This window comes from Hemitrygon akajei, chromosome 5 (genome assembly GCF_048418815.1).
Source record: "Hemitrygon akajei chromosome 5, sHemAka1.3, whole genome shotgun sequence".
NCBI classification, from domain to species: Eukaryota; Metazoa; Chordata; class Chondrichthyes; order Myliobatiformes; family Dasyatidae; genus Hemitrygon; species Hemitrygon akajei.
Window position 1 is genome coordinate 23,949,504 of NC_133128.1, and position 19,750 is coordinate 23,969,253.

Sequence of the window (19,750 nt, forward strand, 5' to 3'; positions counted from 1 at the left end):
TACCTTGAATGTTTGAATCTTGAGAGACAATCATATTGGGAACCGGTTACCAGAAGATGCATTTGATGGAGTGACTCTATGAAAGGGGATTTACATCAACGCCCCAAACCATATTTTCCTGACATTATTGATGTTTCCTGAATGAAAGTGAATTTGCTATTGGCCGAAGAGCTGTATTTTCCATATTTAGGAAAATAAGTAAAAATGTAACCTTGAAACACAAGTAGCTAGCTCTCACAATACAGTTGTCAATCCTTTTAACCTACTCTTTATAGTATTGTGATATGTTTATCATGCATCATTAATCCACAGCTGATCTTACACAGCAATGTTTTGGAACATACCTTTGACAATTTCTTCTTCCACTTCAGCTGCACTGCTGAGTTTCTTCGAATAATCCCTGTAGCTGATTTTCCCCTTCCAAACATTCTCCTTTTTAACTCTTTTTAGCTTCAGTTCCAAAGGACATCTGGTTACAATTCCTGTTGCAATGAAGACATTGCAAGATATTAATTAGGACTAAAAAGTGATTATGGAAGGGAATGTTTTTGAGGAGCATGGTGAAAATAATGGCTTTGTGGCCTGGTTTGCAAACAGTAAAAAATGGGTGAAGGGGCAGGTAGTGTTGAGGAAGCAGGGAGTCTGCAGAAAGACTTAGTTGGATTATAAGAATGGGCAAAGAGGAGGCAAATGGAATACAGTGTAGGGAAACGTATGGTCATGCCCTTTGGTAGAAGGAATAGACACAGATTATTTTCTAAATGGCGAGTAATTTCAAAAGTCTGAGGTGCAAAGGGACTTGGGAGTCCTTGTGCAGGATACAATAAAGGTTAAATCGCAAATTGAGTTGGTGAAAGGAAGGCAAAGGCAACATTGGTATTTATTTTGAGAGGACTGCAATATAAAGGAAGGATGTATATTGAGGTTATAAGGCATTGGTCAGACCAAATGGAGTATTGTGAGAGTTTCGGGCTCCTTATCTAAGAAAAGGTGTGCTGACAATGACACTGGAGAGGGTCCAGAGGAGATAATTCTGGGAATGAAAATGTTAACACATACTGAGGAGCATTTGATGGCTCTGGCCCTGTACTCACTAGAGTTTAGAAGAATGAAGTCTCACTGAAACCTATCAAATATTGAATGGCCTAGATTGAGTGAATCTTGAGAGGGTGTTTCCTATAGTGGGGGAATCTAGGACCAAAGGGCACAGCCTCAAAATAGAGGGATGTCCATTTAGAACAAAGAAGAGGAGGAATTTCTTTAACTGGAGGATAGTGAATCTGTGGAATTCATTGCAACAGGCAGCTGCGGATGCCAAGTCAATGGGTAGACATAAAGATAGTCAGGGCATCAAAGGTTATGGGGAAAGGGCAAAAGAATGCCATTGAGAGGGATAATGAGTCAGCCATAATGAAACAGCGGAGTGGATTCAATAGGCCAAATGGCCTAATTCTGCTCCTATGTCTTTTGGCATCAAAGATTATAGGAAGACACCAGCAGAATAGGGTTGATAATATTTCAGCCATGATGGAATGGCAGGGAGACTCGGATGGGCCAAATGGCCTAATTCCTCTCCGAGAAAACAAGTCAGTGCAACAAATAATAATCACCAAAATACCATCTACTTCTCAAATACCATCTTAACTGAAAAATTTAATTGGGATTTGAGGAACTAATGATACTGTCTTCAGATTAGCTTTTTACAAAATCTATTCCTTTAAACTATTATGTTAACAACACAGTGTCAATCAGTGAATTAGAGGTGGACTGGGCATATGACTCATAGTAAACTAACTATTACGTGTGAAACGTCTATATATTTTGCAAACAAAGACTCAAGAATGCCTAGAACATAGAAGGTGGAGCGGAGTGATGATGGCGCTAAATGGAAACTCCTTTGCTTGCATCTTCGGAAACAGCTCTATTTCCATCTGTAATATCTTTATTTTTCCCTTTCCGGGTTCTTTTGAAGACCCTGACCTGGAGTTACACGCTGATTATGGTTCTTTGCGGGAATGGGACCCGCTCTCGGGGGTTTCATAAATGGCCGTTGTTATTCGGCACGCCAAGGGCTCGGCCTAAGAGTCCAGCTCAGATTTGGAAGCCTAGGATCTCGGAGCTCTGGAGGCGGGCAGATTGAAGGTCGGTGTCATGGCAGGAGACTTGTGTGTTGACAAGGGAGTTGGAATACAGGTGTCCCCCCCCCCCCTTTACAAAGGTAGAGCGTTCCCATGAAACCTTTCTTAAGCCAAAATGGCGTAAAGCGAAGAACCATTACCGTAATTTATATGGGAAAATTTTTCACAAAAGCCAAGATCCTCTTTGTAATGCGAAAACAGGTTACTAGTGTAGGTCTTTTGTAAAAGCAAAGTGACGTAAAGCGAACATTTGTAAAGCGGGGGACACCTGTATCTACGGCTGTGTGCCCAGATTTTTGGACACAGCTTGAAAAAAAGTGACGCCATGGACTTTTAACATCGTAAACCAGCGAGTTATGTCATGTCTCCCCGCTCACTGGGAAAATGGAGACCTCACTTTCTCCCTTATTAGGGAGAGAGAGAGCCTGTGGTATGTTGAAAGTCAGGTGAACGAGTAGTCTTTGGAGTACTGCAAATCTGTGTCTTTGGTTGCGAAGAAAAAGCATTTCAGGATGTATATTGTATACATTTCTCTGACATTAAATTGGACCTTTGAAACAACATGTCCCATAAAACCATGGTAATTATTGTTGCAAAATGCATGGGTGGAGAACGTTTATATTAGAAATGTTCCTAAGATCAGAGTGTGGAACCATAGTAATTAATTACTGGATGAAATTCCAAAATGTGGTGGGATATTGATCAGAGACAAGGGCTCAAAACTCCCATAGCTGCTAATAAAATTTTAAATTTAAGTCTGGACATAAAATAGGTATTAATAATGGTGTTCATGAAACTACTGAATCTTTACTGTTGGGAAAGAAAATCAGCTATCCTTTCTCAACCTGATGTCTATGTGACTCCAGATATGCCAAAATATTTGACTCAATTGAAAATGCCCGATAAAGCAGTTCAGTGCCATGGTTGTCATTGAGGTCTATATTCCCAGAATAAATTTTAAAAAGTCAATAAACTTGATTGACAGGGATATTGGCCAATCAGATCTACTCTGGCTGATCAGTACTCTCATTAATCTAGGCCTTTCTAAAACTTATAAACATGAGAAAGTCTGCTGATGTTAGAAATCCAAAGCAGCACACATCAAATGCTGGAAAAACTCAGCAGGTCAGGCAGCATCTATGGACAATATTTTTTAAATTGATGTTTTGGGCTGTCATCTTTCTTCAGGATTGAAAACTAAGGGGGAAGATGCCAGAATAAGAAGTTGTGGGGGGAGGGGAAAGAGACTAGCTGGAAGGTGATAGGGAAAGCCAGGTGGATGGGAAAGGTAAAGGGCTGGAGAAGAAGGAATCTGATACAAGAGTGGATCATTGGCAAAAGGAAAGGAGGAGGGCAGCCAGGGGGAAGTGAGGAGAGGTAAAATGCCAGAGTGGGGAATAGAGGATGAGGGGAGGGAGAGGGAACAGATTTTTTATTACCAGAAGGAGAAATCGATATTTGTGCCATCAGGTTGGAGGCCACCCAGATGAAATATAAGATGTTGTTCATTCACCCAGAGTGTGGCCTCACCTTGGTACAAGAGACGGCTTTGGACTGACATGTTGGAATGGGAATAGAACTTGGAATTAAAACGTTTGGCCGTAAGTCCCACAAGTGGTCCCCCAATCTACGACAGTTCTCACCAATGTATAGCAGGCAACATTGGAGGCACCAAACACAACCGACTACCCCACCAGATTCACCGGTGAAGTGTTGCCTCACCTGGAAGGACTGTTTGGGGCCCTAAATGGAGGTGAGGGGGGAGGTGTAGGGGCAGGTGTAGCACTTAGGCCACTTGCAGGCATCAGTGCCAGAAGGAAGATTAGTGGTAGGGGGGGGGGAATGATTGGACAAGAGAATCACGGAGGGAGCAATCTCTGTGAAAAGCTGGGGGCGTGGCAGGAGGTAAAGAAATGCAGAGTAGTAGGATCCCGTTGGAGATGACAGAAGCTGCAAGGATGATGTGTTGGATGCTGTAGGTAAGAACAAGAGAAACTCCATCGCTGTAAAGGAATGGGAAGATGGGCTGAGCGCAGATGCTCGGGAAATGGAGGAGATGGGGGTGAGGGCAGCATCGATAGTGGAGGATGGGAAACCCCATCTTTTGAGGAGGGAATGGAAAGCTGTGTCCTGGGAACAGGTGTGAGGCAAAGGAACTGAGGAAAATTAAACTTACTTGCTATGCATCTGATAGTAGAAACATACAACTTGGATACTTCTTCTTTGAAGAAGATAAAGATTAGCTTTATTTGTCACATGTCTGTCAAAACATACATTGAAATGCATCTTTTGTGTCAAAGCCAAGCACGGTGCAAGAATATGATGAGGGCAGCCCACAAGTTTCACCATGCTCCCAGCTGCAACACAGCAGGGCCTAAGCCTAAACTACACGTCTTTGGGATGTGGAAGGAAACCCATACGTTCACGAGGAGAATGTACAGACAGTGGCAACAATTGAATCCTGACCATGATCGCTAGTGTTGTAAGGTGTTACGATAACCGCTTTGCCACGCTACCATTATTTCCAGCAATTACCTTAAAAATAACTTCCTATTTAATAGCATTTCTTTAATTGACACTTAGTACTGCAAAGGAATGACAGATAGAAGGACTGAAATATTTTCCACTTTAGTGCAATAACAGCAGCTTCGGCAATTGAGTAAGTTCAGTTAGATTCAATCATGTAATTCTGTACACGATTGCTGTTAAATGTTTATTAGGAGGACAATTGCCTGGAACACAGGAAGAGGGAACTTGTTTTGGACAGCAGGTGCTGTTTCTTGGGTAAAGCACACAAGATGCTGATGGAATATTGCTGACTAACCACACAAGACACATTTCTCCCTTACAGACATTTAAGCAATCAAATTATACCCAACTAGACTCCATTTTTCATTACAATCATCATCATCTGGCTAAGTACCTTCATTTCTTTCTTTTTCCCGGAAAGATGTCGCCCACTTCTTAACCTTTTTTCAGCTGGCTGCTGTGACGGCCTTCCCTAACAATACATCTGATCCCCTCCTGACTGTCAAAATCACACCTGGCATTCCCACCTTCTTGATTTTTCCCATTTTAGCAGATACTTCAAAGACAAATGTGAACATATTTAAAACTTTGGACATACAAAAATGAGAACACATTTCTTAAATATGAGGTTCAGGAAATGATCAGGAGCCCATTGGTGGTCGGAGAAGTGGAAACAGAAAAGTTGTGCCTGCACAAGGGAACTAGAGAGGCGCGTGAGAGAGATCAATTTGCAGGGTCGTGAGCAAACGTGGGGATAAGGGGGAGATTGAGATAGATTAGGATTCAGCACAGTCTCAACAGAAGAATATGCCATAAAATGGAAAGATACTTTTGAGGTAACTGGAAGAAATAATGGAAGCTAATGGAATATTCAACGCACAAGTGAACTATGTGATCACATTATTAGGCATGCAAGCTTATAAATGCTCTGTGATTCTATGATTGTAATGTGGAGTTCATCAGGGTGAACAATTTCTTTGGGTAAGTTTGCAAAATCTATATGGTAAGGTATTAATTGTTATAGGGCTAGTGAAAACAAAGGCAGAGATGGGTGGTTGATCAGACCAATCTTTGTCAATCCCTCCCTTAAAAAATAATCTCTGCAATTGTTTACAAATTTCTTGTAGTTTGATCCAAGAACCTGTTCATTGGCAAAGATCCAGCCAGTGTTTCTTTCATTTTGATGCTCTTTCTTTCTGTCTTTGAGGGAAAGGTATTTTCTTCAAAGCCCCCTTCCACTTAATGGAAGATTAGACATTAGTTAGATGGGTAAAGGCTGGCCTCTCCAATCTTATGACGTCCAAGCCTCTTTCAATATGCATTTGTAGCACATCTATCCAAACATACAGTATATAGTTTGCAACTATGACTTGGGCATCTACATACAACAAATAAATCTACAGACAAACAGTTAATGATCGACTCCAACAGTCTCTTACCACTCCCTCTGGGAAGTGACACTCCAGAGAGGGCCTCCAAGACTGAGCTCTTCCCAGAGCTCTGATCACCAATCACTGCGATGGCTGGAAGCCCCAAGTCTTTGTCCACACCAAATCCTCTCAGCGAGTCGATGAGATCAATGCATGGTCGTACCTCTTGTTCATATTGACTGGACAATGGAGTATCCATTGCCTAAAGAGAGAGGGAGAGAGAGGGAGGTAATCTTCTAGAGCTACCTTCAGAAGAAAATAAAAATGGCATTTTACATTGTTTTAACAGAGGAGGATAGAAAGCAGTTTGAGGATTGAACAGAGTCATTGGAAAGAATGGCAATGGAGACCATTTTGGTGGTAAAAATCACCCTTCCATAAAACTTAATGGATTTATGCCAATGGGCCAAGCACACCAGGAATAAAGTGAGCCAAGACCAGTTTTACCAGTTAAAAATATGGTTAATCCTACTGGAAACTTGAACATTTGAGTAGTTAGGAAATTTCTAAGGAGAACTAGTGTGGATTCAGATCAAATATATTCCCAAAAAGAAAAAAAAGGGGAACTTACAAAGCGAAGCCAATGTTGACGTTGACAAGCATACAAGTTAGATTTACAGTGTAGATATTGTGATCAACAGTATAAACAGCCTGAAGGGGTGTGGAAGGACAAAAGTCAATTTTATTGTCATATGCGCAAGTACATGTACACACAGGTACAATGAAAAAGTCACATCACAGACACATGAAATAAAGGAGACAATTAGGAAGACAATGTGGATACATGACAAAAGATTGGTCTGTAAAATTAAGGAAGTTGTATAATTTTATTTATAAACCCAAAAAGCAAAGAGATAGCAAGGCAAAGAAAGCAGGAACTGATGTCCAAATTTACAGCCTGTGTGCAAAGTACAAACTATATAATTCTAAGGGCAAAATGCAATCTGCTGGAGGAACTCAAAGGGCAGGTTGTATCTGTAAAGGGAGTGTACAGTTTATGTTTCTAGTTGAGACCTTGCATCAGCTCTGATGCAGCGTTTCAATTTGAACCTTCCAATCCCCCTCTGCCCTCACCTATGGTGCCTGAGTTCCTCCAGCAGACTTTTTGCCCCCTGTAACAGTATCTATAGTCTTTGTGTCTCCATTATTTTAAGTGGATACTTCGTTCAGTCTTCACACAAGAGAAAAAATAACAGGTGATAATGGCATTAATAGTAAGATGGAGGAATGTGAAATGATCAGAATGAGTGCATAAAGAGATTATGCTCAGTCTGGAAAATTATATTTACGAAGGGAAGATCTGTTTTTGCAACAAATGAAGCTCAGGGTAAATTTGTTGCCACAATTTCTGGTGCCAAATGCTCAGCAGAACAACAAGCAGAAGCAGCAAATCAGACCCTTTTCTCACACACACACACACGTTCACTCACACACACACACACTCACTCACTCACTCATGCACACGCACACACTCACTCACTCCCCAGAACAGGCAGTCTCCAAGCCTCCAACCTCTAGATTCGAGCCCCGGGCTCACAGACTTCGGGCCTGATATCCAGAATCAATTACCTTAAGGCTTCAACCTCTGGACTTGTTATCCTGAGGGCTTCGACCCCTGGTCTTCAACCTCCATACTCATCGACCCCTGGTCTTCAACCCCAGGAGTCGCCAAACATAGAACTCCGACATCAGGACTGGCCGACCGACCTTGAGCTTCCAATCTCGGGACACAGTGACCTCAGATCTCTGACCCCAGGGCTCACCACCCTCGGGGTTGCTGGCCGTTAAACCTCAGAGTACTCAACCCGACCTCTGACTCCTTCCTCCTAACTCTTTATTTACTGCCCCGACCTCTCAGTCCCCTCATCCCTGTGTCCTCTCCTAAAGTGACCTCTAACTTACCACTCTGGCCACAAAGATCAAGGGAAAAAAGTAACAAGCGAATTTACAATTCAAAGGCAGTTTAGGGGCATATCTCATTGGGATTTTCATAAATTATGGCCACTCACCTTAACTGATAAACTTCTCTGTTCTTTCTGTGCCTGACGTGCCTCTGCTACACCAAATGCATTCAACCAGACGTCCTTCTGTGGCTCTCCATTTTGGATCACATTATTGGCTGTTTCATCTGGTATAAACTGCTTAACACACCAATTCTCTGACTGTGTTATGAATGCCATATCCTTTTGTTCCTAAAACAGAAACACAACTCATTAGCTCATGATAGTCACAGATGCTGAATGATCATCAAGCAGTTGTTCTATTGTCCAGCCCATATTGTGCTCCAGTTTTTATGACAGACCCTGGAACGGAGAACAGTCAAGTACAGGATCAAGCTCTTTGGCTTTCAACAACACACACAAAATGCTGGTAGAACACAGTATGGTGGTGAGGGAGGAAGTGTAAGGGCAGGTGTAGCACTTGTTCCGTTTACAAGGATAAGTGCCAGGAGGGAGATCGGTGGGAAGGGATGGGGGGGACGAGTGGACAAGGGAGTCGCATAGGGAGCGATCCCTGCGAAAAGCAGAGGGGGGGGGGGGGAAAGGAAAAATGTGTTTGGTAGTGGGATCCTGTTGGAGGTGGCGGAAGTTACGGAGAATCTTCCCCTCCTTCTGCTTTTCGCAGGGATCACTCCCTACGCGACTCCCTTGTCCACTCGTCCCCCCTATCCCTTCCCACCGATCTCCCTCCTGGCACTTAGGAACAAGTGCTACACCTGCCCTTACACTTCCTCCCTCACCACCATTCAGGGCCCCAGACAGTCCTTCCAGGTGAGGCGACACTTCACCTGTGAGTCGGCTGGTGTGGTATACTGCATCCGGTGCTCCCGGTGTGGCCTTTTAAAATATTGGTGAGACCCGACGCAGACTGAGAGACCGTTTTGCTGAACACCTACGCTCGGTCTGCCAGAGAAAGCAGGATCTCCCAGTGGCCACACATTTTAATTCCACGTCCCATTCCCATTCTGATATGTCAACCCATGGCCTCCTCTATTGTCAAAATGAATCCAAACTCAGGTTGGAGGAACAACACCTTATATGCCGGCTGGGTAGCCTCCAACCTGATGGCATGAACATTGACCTCTAACTTCCGTTAATGCCCCTCCTCCCCTTTTTACCCCATCCCTGACATATTTAGTTGTTTGCCTGTTCTCCATCTCCCTCTGGTGCTCCCCCCCCCTTCTTTCTCCTGAAGCCTCCCGTCCCATGATCCTTTCCCTTCTCCAGCTCTGTATCACTTTCGCCAATCACCTTTCCAGCTCTTAGCTTCATCCCACCCCCTCCGGTCTTCTCCTATCATTTCGCATTTTCCCCTTCCCCCACTACTTTCAAATCTCTTACTATCTTTCCTTTCGGTTAGTCCTGACGAAGGGTCTTGGCCCGAAACGTCGACAGCGCTTCTCCCTATAGATGCTGCCTGGCCTGCTGTGTTCTACCAGCATTTTGTGTGTGTTGTTGTTTGAATTTCCAGCATCTGCAGATTTCCTCATGTTTGCTCTTTGGCCTACAATGTTTTGTCAATCAAATTAAACGACTAATTAAACTAATCCCTTCTGCTGACACAATGTCCATATCCCCTCCATTCTGTGCATATTCACGGGCTTATCGAACAGCATCTTAAATACCTCAGTTACATTTGCCACTACCACCAGCTCCACAATGTATTCCAGACACCCACCACCAACCCACACACCTCCTTTGAACTTACCAATCTCCCCTTAAATTCATGCCCTCTAGTATCAGATACTTCAATCTTGGGGGGAGAAAAAGATAACAGCTGCCTACTTTATCAATCCCTCTGATAAACTTATAAGGTCTCTCCTCAACCTTTGCTGCTGCAGAAATAAGAACTCAAGTTTGTCTAAGCTCTCCTCATAGTACATGCTCTCTAATCTAGGCAGCATCCAAACAAATTGCCTCCCAGGTGCCGGGGTTAGGGATGTTCAGATCAGGTCAACAGCATTCTTAAGGAGGATGGTGAGCAGCAAGAAGTCATGGCACCTATTAGTACCTGGATAAAGGGATGAGGTCCTGAATGTAGGTAGCCAGGTAGGGAGCTGAAAAGCAGGACCTCAAGGGTGGCCGCCTCTAAATTGCTGCCTGTGCCACACAGCAATGTGGGTACGAACAGGGTGATAAAGCAGATGAATGTGTGGCTGAGAAATTAGTGTTGGGGGTATGATTTCGGATTTGTGGATTACTGAGGACTTTCCTGGGAAAGGAATGCTCTGTACTAAAGGTTCAGGTTACCGGGGACCGATAACCTTGCGGGCAGGTTTGCTAAAGCCATTGGGCAGAGTTTGATTTAGCTTGGCGGGGGTTTGGGAGCCAGAGGACGGAGCAGCGTTGCAAAAGTTATATGCAGCTTTTAGAGAGAACCCGAGGAAGGTCAGCCAGTGGAATCTGAGGAAGCAGAACTGCGAGAAGTATCAGCAACAAGGCCAATGAACTTGGGTGCATGGGTCAATGGGTCAGAATGTGGAGCTATGATATTGTGGCCATCGCAGAGACTTGGCTGTCACAAGGGCAGCAGTGGCTGCTAGATGTTCAAGGGTTTAGATGTTTCAAAAGGGACGAGGAGGGAGATAAAAGAGGTGGGGAATCGGGGACAGTATCGTAGCTGCCGAAAAAGAGGACATCCTGGAGGAATTGTCTACCGAGTCAGTGCAGGTGAAAATAAGGAAAAGAGCAACCACTCTACTTGGAGCTTTCTATATACCTGCAAAAGCAACAGAGATACTGAGGTGCAGATCAGTAGGCAGATTTTGGAAAGGTGTGAGATAGGAGCAGACGGTATAGGAAAGTATTTAATTGCAGGAGGGGAATTATAATACTCTGAGGCAGGAAGTTGGGAGCATAAATTGGGAATGTACAATGGAAGTGCTGAGGGTATTTTGGGAACACTTGCATGGGGACCTGGGTAAGCTCACCTTGTTGAAGCAAGGAAAGAATGGCAGAGTGAAGCAACCATGGCTGACAAGAGATGTAGAACAGCTAGTCAAGAGGAAGGAGGAAACAGACTTAAGGTGTTGGAAGCACAGATCAGAGAGGCCTCTTGAAAATTGAAACGTAGCCAGAAAGGAGCTCAAGATTGAACTTAGGAGAACTAGATGGGGACCTGAGAAGGCCTTGGTGAGTAAGATTAAGGAGAACCCCAGGATAACTGTGGCAATTATAGATCAGTGAGTCATATATCATTGGTGGGCAATTATTGGAGGGGATTCTTCGGAACAAGATTTACAAGCACTTGGAGAAGCACTACCTAGTTAGGAATCAACATGACTTTGAGAGGGGCAAAAAATCCCTCATGGGCCTGATTAAATTCTTTGAGGAAGTGACAAAGCACTTGAAGGAAGAGCAGTAGATGTGATGTTCATGGATTTTATTAAGCACTTGCCAAGGTTATCCATGACAGACTCATTCAGGAAGTCAGGAGGCTTGGGGCATTGTGAAAATTGGCGTCGTGGATGGCAGTGGGCAGTGACAAATGGTGTCCCATAAGGATGTGTTCTCGGAACCCTGCTCTTCGTCATTCTTCTACCCACTTGGACAAGGACATGGAAGGGTGGGTTAATAAGTTTGCAGATGACATGAAGGTTGGTGGTGTGGAGAGTTTAGAAGGTAATGTAGGTTGCAAAAGGACATTGACAGCATGAAGATGTACACTGAGAAATGGTAAATGGTATTCAATCTGGAAAAGTGTGAGGTGATTCACTTTGGAAGGTCAAAATCGAAGGCAAGTTATAGGGTCAGTGGTAGGATGCTTAATAGTGTGGAGAAGCAAAGGGATCTTGGGGTTCACATTGATATACACCTCAAATTGCTGCACAAGATGGTAGGGTGGCTAAGAAGGTGTTTTGCCCTTCATTAGATGGGCAACTGAGTTCAAGAGCCAGGAGGCAATGTTGCAGCTCTTTAAAACTCTGGTTAGACCTCATTTGGAGTATTGTTTTAAGATCTGGTCACCTCATTATAGGAAGGGTGTGGATGCATTAGGGAGGGTGCAGAAGAGATTGTTAGGATAGTGCCTGGATTAGACAGCATGTCTTATGAGAATAGGTGAGCGAGCCAGGGCTTTTCAATTTGGAGTGAATGAGGATGAGAGGTGTCTTGATAGAAATGTACAAGAAGATAAGTGGCACAGATCAATTGGATGGCCTTAGTTTTTTTCCCCCAGGGCAGAAATGGTTAATACAAAGGGGTCTAAATTTAAGATGTTGGAAAGCAAGTAGAGGAAGGGTGTCTGAGGTTGTTTTACTTTTACCTGCAGAGATGTGGGTGCATGGAACAGGCTGTCATGGGTGGTGGGGTGAGGCAGATAAATTAGGGACATTTATAACTGTTAGATAGACATGTGGATGAAACAAAACTGGAGGGCTATGTGGGAGTGAACCATGAGATTGAACTTGCAGTACTGTGCAAAGGTCTTAGGCACATATACTGGATATAGCTAGGGTGCCTACTGTACAGTACTATAGTAATTTTATGTAATGCACTGTACTGCTGCCACAAATAAACAAACTAATTTCATGGCATATGTAAGTGATGATAAACCTACAAATCCAATTCTAATATGGGTCTCTATTGTGGACTAAGAGCAAGAAGGGGGCAGGGAGAGGAGAATCATGGCTGGGAAAAGATGAAGTGAGAGGGGAGGGAGTGGGATGCACTAGACCAGGTTCACAGACCCCTTGGTTAATGGTAGGGGTCCATGCATAAAAAGGTTGGGAACCCCTGCACCAAAGAGACATTTGTAATTACCAATAAACCAATTGTTTGGAATCAAATGACCTTGCCTGGTGTCTCAGGACTGGGTGTGTCTGCACCAGGGCCAGCCCCTGCCCTGGCACTCCTCCTCTGCCACCTGTCCCACACCCTTCCCACGTTGCTTCACCCTCACCATTTCCAACATCCTTTGCTCCATCCAGATTTACAAACTTGCTGTCCCACCTCACGTTGACAAATGCAGTACAGTGCAAAGGTCTTAGGCACTCTAGTTGCATAAATGTGCCGATGACCCTTGCACAGCACTGTTGGTTAAACAATTGACTGAAAGGCTCGTACCGTGCTGTACTGTTCTATGTTCATGCTGGTTATCCTCTTCTGCACCCTCTTTAAAACCTCCATATTCCTCCTACAATGGCGTAACCAAAATGAATACAAGACTCCAGACACAGACACATTTTATAAAGACACATATAGAGTTCCAACTTTTGAACTTAATGCCTTGATTAATAAAGTTAAGCATGCCCTATCAACCTGTTCAGGGAACTATGGACTCACTTGCCACATCAACATTTACTCTTACCTATATAGTAGAAGGTACTTGGGTAAAGCATCAGGTGACTTTAAAACTTAGAACACAATCATCTCACATTTGTTTCCCAATATTTGCTGTTTGCACTAATTCCTCACAAACAGTTGCAGGAAGTGACAGGAGGGTGCTACAGACAGACAGACATACTTTATTGATCCCAAGGGAAATTGGGTTTCATTACAGTCGCACCAACCAAGAACAGTGTAGAAATAAATAATTAAATAATAACAAGTAAACTATGCCAAGTGGAAATAAGTCCAGCACCAGCCTATTGGCTCAGGGTGTCTGACACTCCGAGGGAGGAGTTGTGAAGTTTGATGGCCACAGGCAGGAATGACTTCCTATGACACTCAGTGTTACATCTCGGTGGAATGAGTCTCTGGCTGAATGTACTCCTGTGCCTAACCAGTACATTATGGAGTGGATGGGAGACATTGTCCAAGATGGCATGCAACTTGGACAGCATCCTCTTTTCAGACTCCACCGTCAGAGAGCCCAGTTCCACCCCCACAACATCACTGACCTTACGAATGAGTTTGTTGATTCTGTTGGTGTCTGCTACCCTCAGCCTGCTGCCCCAGCACACAACAGACAAATATAAAGCTACTCTGTTACCTCTCAAGGAAATATTAAGGAAAACCAGCTGGTAATATGATTCCAAAGCTTAACTTGCAGGTTGAGTTAGTGGCGGGGAAGGCAAATGTAATATTAGCATTCATTTTGAGAGGATTAGAACACAAAGGCAAGGATGTAATGCTCAGGCTTTATACGGCACTGGTCAGACCACACCTGGAGCATTTGGACCCCATTATATGAGCAAAGGTGTGCTGGCGTTGGGGTCCACAGGTGGTTCTTGAGTAAGTTTCTGAGAATGAAAAACAAATGAGGAGCTTTTGATGGCTCTGGGGCTGTACTCCCTGGTTTAGATTAGATTGAAACCCATCAAGAATTGAAAGGCCCAAATAAAGTGGGTGTTGAGAGAATGTTTCCTATAGTGGGGGAATCTAAAACCAGAGGGCACAGCCTCAGAATAGAGGGACATCCATTTTGAACAGAGGAAAGGAGGAGTTTCTTTAGCTAGAGGATAATGAATCTGTGGAATTCATTTCCAAAGACAACTGTGGAGGCCAAGTCAATGGGTATATTTAAAGTGGAGATTGACTTGATTAGTCAGGGTATCAAAGATTGTGAGGAAGAAGGCAGGAGAATGGATTTGGGAGGGATAATAAATCAGCCATGATGAAATGGTAGAGTACATTCTGGAATGGTCTAATTCTGCTCCTATGTCTTATTGTCAATGGATTCCTCCTGTAAAAATCCTCAAAGATCAGGAGAACAAAGCATTAAGCCTGGATTTTAATCTTCCCTTTTCCCAAACAGCCCATGAATACTTAGGGCAGGAAAGTTCTCAGCTATGCTATTGTGAAATGCTGGGGAATAGGCCAGAATTGGTTGCTAAAGATTATTTGCCTGCAATGCCACGTTCATTCTCTGCCAATCTGACGCCCTTTGTGTGTACTGGAAATGAAGTACCTTCAGAGCTGCAGCTCTTCTTGATGAATGGGACTTCTGATTCTTTGAATTCGTGTACATGTTGCTGTTGTATCTATGGAAATTATAAATATTTCAGTTCTGTTTTCATTTCTGAATTACAAATAACAAACAAATGATCTTGTGTACAGAATGTTCATGATTAAGTTAATAATTTAAATAGAAACAAAATGTCGTGTTTAAACACTGTCTGTATATTCTATTCAAATAGGCTCAGCAAAATGGGAAAGTCCAAAGGATCACAGCCTACTCAAATGAAGGAGTTTTACTTCTCTCCATGCCATTTCATTGTCTATGATATTCTATCCTAGCCCCAAGTTCGCTGAAGGATTTTATACATTTTAATAAACAGTAAAGCTTCAGAAGCTCAGGACATTGATGGATGTTCATCCTAATTACATAACAACCTCTTAATTCACTTTGATTTTTAGAAATGACTTTACTGGACAGCAATTTTTCCAGTGAGTTTAAAGGGAGCAAATAAACCAGCATCTCAAAGGGAATTGTGATACATCATCCAGAGAGCCAAACACTGAACCATTCAGATTCCTGACTAATAGGACAGGTATATTATATCGAATGTAAACCCTTTTTATTTACTCTCTCCTCATAGAAGGACCTTCTCACTCCATAAATCAATCTGGTAGTGGATTAGGTGAAGAAGAGCAGATGGAGTCGTGTGTGGAGAATCAACACTAGCGTAGGCAGGTTGCAGGCTGCACTGAGTAACCTTTTTCTGTTGTGTAAAGTGCTAATATATTTTTAGCTAAGTACTCCAGAGCAGAACATCACACGAGGAAGGGAATTCCCCACTCCCTGCAGTTTAGTTTAAGATCTTAAGTGGCAAGGATTTGCTTAAAGAGTTTGTACATCTTGGAGGTGTAGCATGGGTTTCCCAGTGACCGCGTGGGTTTACTTCAGTACTCCGGTTTCCTCCCACAGTCCAAAGACGTACTAGTCAGTAGGTTAATTGGTCATCGCAGATTGTCCCGTGATTAGGCGAGGGTTAAATTGGGGGATTGCTGGGTGGTGTGACTCGAGGGGCCCGGAAGCGCCTATCCTGTGCTGTATGTCAATAAGTAAACATCCATTCATCTGTGTGTTTTGCATACCACGTGATCGGGTGGCATGGTAACACAGCAGCTGTTGTTACAGGGATGTGGGTTTGATCCTTATCTCCAGTGTTATTTGCCCAGTCTCCTTACAACTTGGCCACACCCTTCTCATTATTCGGCTACTGTACACCTGCTCACTAATGCAAATATCTAATCAGCCAATCATGCGGCAGCAAGTCAATGCATAAAAGCATGCAGACATGGTTAAGAAGATCAGTTGTTCAGACCAAACATCAGAATGGGGAAGAAATGCGACCCTGTGACCTTGACTGTGGAGTGATTACTGGTGCCAGATGGGGTGCTTTAGTACAGAAGAGCATCTCTGAGCGCACATGTAGAAGCTTGAAGTGGATGGGTCACAGCAGCAGACGAACAGACACTCAGTGGCCACTTTATTAGGTACAGGAGGGGCAGGTTAAAACACATTACAATATTTTCAGTGTTTTTGTTTTTTTTCATCTGATCAGCCCAGCGAGTGAACACACAACAAGCGCGGAAGTTACAAAGGCGTTGGTACTACTTGAGGCCGGCAAACAGACTCCCGTTATCAATGTAAACTAACCTGACACCAAATCAAAGAGCGATGGTTCAATCTTCAACACAAGAAGGCGTCTTCAGATTCAGCGCCTAAAGAACCACTTCAGATCGGAACTAAAATAGCATTTGCAAGATTTATGAGTCAGCTTCTCGCGCAGTCATTTTAAAGGGAAAACAAGTAAATCACGCATCCGAATTCTGCAAGAAAGTTGAAAGACGCATTACACTTTGAACAAGTACTGCTGCCGAACGAAGACTAAGACCCTGACTGTTGTTGAGTCTCGGCCACCCGCTGCTTCCAAGAAGGAAGTTGTGAATTCTCGTTAGGAAAGAGGTCCCACTAAGCCAGAGGTCCCAACATCAACCAGCTACCAAAATCTGCACCCTCACCCCACACATCACTGCAAATGTTCCCAGGTACCCCGGAGCAAAGCCCGACTAACCTTAGTCCACACCTCTGAACTCCAGACCAACCCCACGTCAGTTCTCCAGGAATGGCCTCTGTTACCTATTTCACAAACACTATCCCTGTGTCCCAAGCTCACGGATACTCTGACCCCTCTCCCTACCCCTACCCTGTCACCCACTAGCACGGGCAAGATGGGCTCACTATCTGAACACGGAATCCTGCTCCAGGGGTTCTGTACCGGCTGCGAGGCTGACGTTCTGCAGTACAGTACTTGCGGGGACCGCTACGCTGTCAGAGATAAGCCGTTAAAGATCTACCACGCAAACTGTCCGATTATACCAGCCATCTCACTTCTCTGCGTTTGCTAGTCCAAACTGGAACTTGAGAGGATGGTTAAGGAACATCTTCCGGAATCAAATGACATTAAAGACTTCTCCCCTCAACATGGCTGAAAATCTACCCCGTTTGAACATACTGGATGCAGCAAAAGTGGATGCAACAAGGATAATAAATATATTTCAATATATTATGTAACTCAATACAGTGTTGCACGCAACAGTAAATATTTATTTTTGTGGGAATTGGTTTGGAAATAATTACGAGACTTTAATAAAAACCTAAATGAACCGGCTTAGTTGCAAGAGGGACGTACCTGTATTACACCGACGTGGAATCGTCCGTCTCACTAAGCTGTCCTACGTGGATGTGTCTTTAAATACTCAAGCGTGCAGGCGTCGCATAATAAACCAATGAATTCCCCGCCGCTCCGACACGAAAGTAATGATTTCTAGTTTTGTCCTTGATGAATCGAAACCGAAACTCAGGCCGTCAGCTTTGAGGAAAATACTAGAAACGCAAAGCAGCAGCCCAGACGCAGGGTCTGGAACGCAGACATCCCACCCTGCAAAAACTCATTTCAGGGAGGTAGCATCCCCGCGCCCGCAACCCCATACCCCACCCCCGTCCACCTCCAAGGGTGTATGTAATACTTTGTTCAGCGATTTTGTCTGATCTGTAAACCAAGTTGGGTATATTCCTTAGAAGAACGGCGGGCACGCAGTTATGGTGGAGGTATCAACGGCCCTCTTGGCCGCGCTCAGGAGCAGAGTAATGAAGAGATTACCTCAACTGACTCGGCTTCTCTTTCTCTCCGAAAGGGTGCACAAAGTTCGGGAGAGTGTGGTTGGCTGAAGTGCCAGCTGAATCTGAGGACAAGCCTTTATTGTGTACAGTTCTGGTCACCGAATTATAGGAAAGATATCAATAAATTAGAGAGAGTGCAGAGAGGATTTACTAGGATGTTACCTGGGTTTCAGCACTTAAGTTACAGAGAAAGGTTGAACAAGTTAGGTCTCTATTCATTGGAGCATAGAAGGTTGAGGGGGGATTTGATCGAGGTATTTAAAATTTTGAAAGGGATAGATAGAGTTGACGTGAATAGGCTGTTTCCATTGAGAGTAGGGGAGATTCAAACGAGAGGACATGATTTGAGAGTTAGGGGGCAAAAGTTTAAGGGAAACACGAGGGGGTATTTCTTTACTCAGAGATTGATAGCTGTGTGGAATGAGCTTCCTGTAGAAATAGTAGAGGCCAGTTCAGTTGTGTCATTTAAGGTAAAATTGGATAGGTATATGGACAGGAAAGGAGTGGAGGGTTATGGGCTGAGTGCGGATAGGTGGGACTAGGTGAGATTAAGAGTTAGGCACAGACTAGGAGGGCCGGAATGGCCTGTTTCCGTGCTGTGATTGTTATATGGTTAAGTACGACAGAAGGGACTGCAATGTTTTGTGTAAATGGCAGGCAGCTTTGGAGGCTGCACCAACTCTAGCACAGGTCACTGGTCTGTGCAACACTCTCCAGCCCAGGTTTCAGATGTAAAGTGGGAGGACTTGGTGTACTTGGGACTCTGTCCACTGTCAGAGGGTATAAGTGTCTGTCGGCTGCTGAGCACAAGGAAGTAGAACAGGCAGGGAACAGATCCTCAACTTGTGGAGGGGCACGGAGGTCATTTCCTGGAGGTAGCTCTGTTGTGCAAGCCCCCATCCCAAGGAGGGTTTTGGGGAAATGAGTAATTCTGGCTGACCGAGTCAGCCCAGTCAAGGTCATTCCACAGCTCTGCCCTTGTGACAGGATGGCCAAAAGCCACAGCCAAGAGCCCAAATGGAAGCAGCATGCTTATCCATCTTCCAGTTCAGTACTTTGGCCATCTGGCCTAGCTGTGGCATCAATAGGGTGGCCATTTCCAAATTTCCAAAAAGGAGGACATTGCATATGTGGTCATAGGTTACCATATAGATACAGTGTGTCTCAAACAAATTTATTTTATAAAATTTAAACTGTATTGCAAAAACAACAAATGCAAACAGATGATTACTTTAGTTATTAAATGAAAATTCTAACATGATACTTTTTTGCCTATATAAATCCAGCAAAAACCTAGCTATTTCACTATTAATCAGTGATTTTCTGCCAGAGCCCTCTTTTCTATTCAATGATTCATCATTTTGCATATTTCATACATGCATTCATACAGTATAAATAAAGAACTGAAAGAAATGAATATTCATTTTTATTCCTGATGAAGCAGATATGCTAACCAAATTAACTTATTTCACAAACTAAAGGAAGTAGCGTACTTGGGCCTACCATAGACTGCCAGGTATGGATGTCTATTTTTTGTGTTTCTGCCCTTTACTTGCCTTTAAAAGCCGTGATTCCGAGCGG

At 43.7% G+C, this 19,750-nt stretch overlaps 1 protein-coding gene across 4 annotated transcripts in view; it reads right to left on the reverse strand.

Moving 5' to 3' along the window:
• Positions 1-17,920, reverse strand: part of LOC140727553 (interferon-induced GTP-binding protein Mx3-like) — a 40,791-nt gene extending 22,871 nt beyond the window's left edge. The window contains exons 1-7 of one of the 4 annotated variants that reach the window (XM_073045029.1): positions 17,679-17,920; positions 16,643-16,815; positions 14,948-15,020; positions 13,162-13,231; positions 8,107-8,289; positions 6,107-6,299; positions 345-482 (exon numbers count right to left, since the gene is read on the reverse strand). In XM_073045029.1, the coding sequence (XP_072901130.1) occupies positions 345-482; positions 6,107-6,299; positions 8,107-8,289; positions 13,162-13,224 (577 nt within the window). In that variant the 5' untranslated portion in view covers positions 13,225-13,231; positions 14,948-15,020; positions 16,643-16,815; positions 17,679-17,920. Of the gene's footprint in view, positions 1-344; positions 483-6,106; positions 6,300-8,106; positions 8,290-13,161; positions 13,232-14,947; positions 15,021-16,642; positions 16,816-17,060; positions 17,083-17,678 lie in introns of those variants that run through there. The other 3 variants (XM_073045030.1, XM_073045032.1, XM_073045033.1) reach the window with 3 other exon arrangements.
• Positions 17,921-19,750: the final 1,830 nt, after the last annotated feature.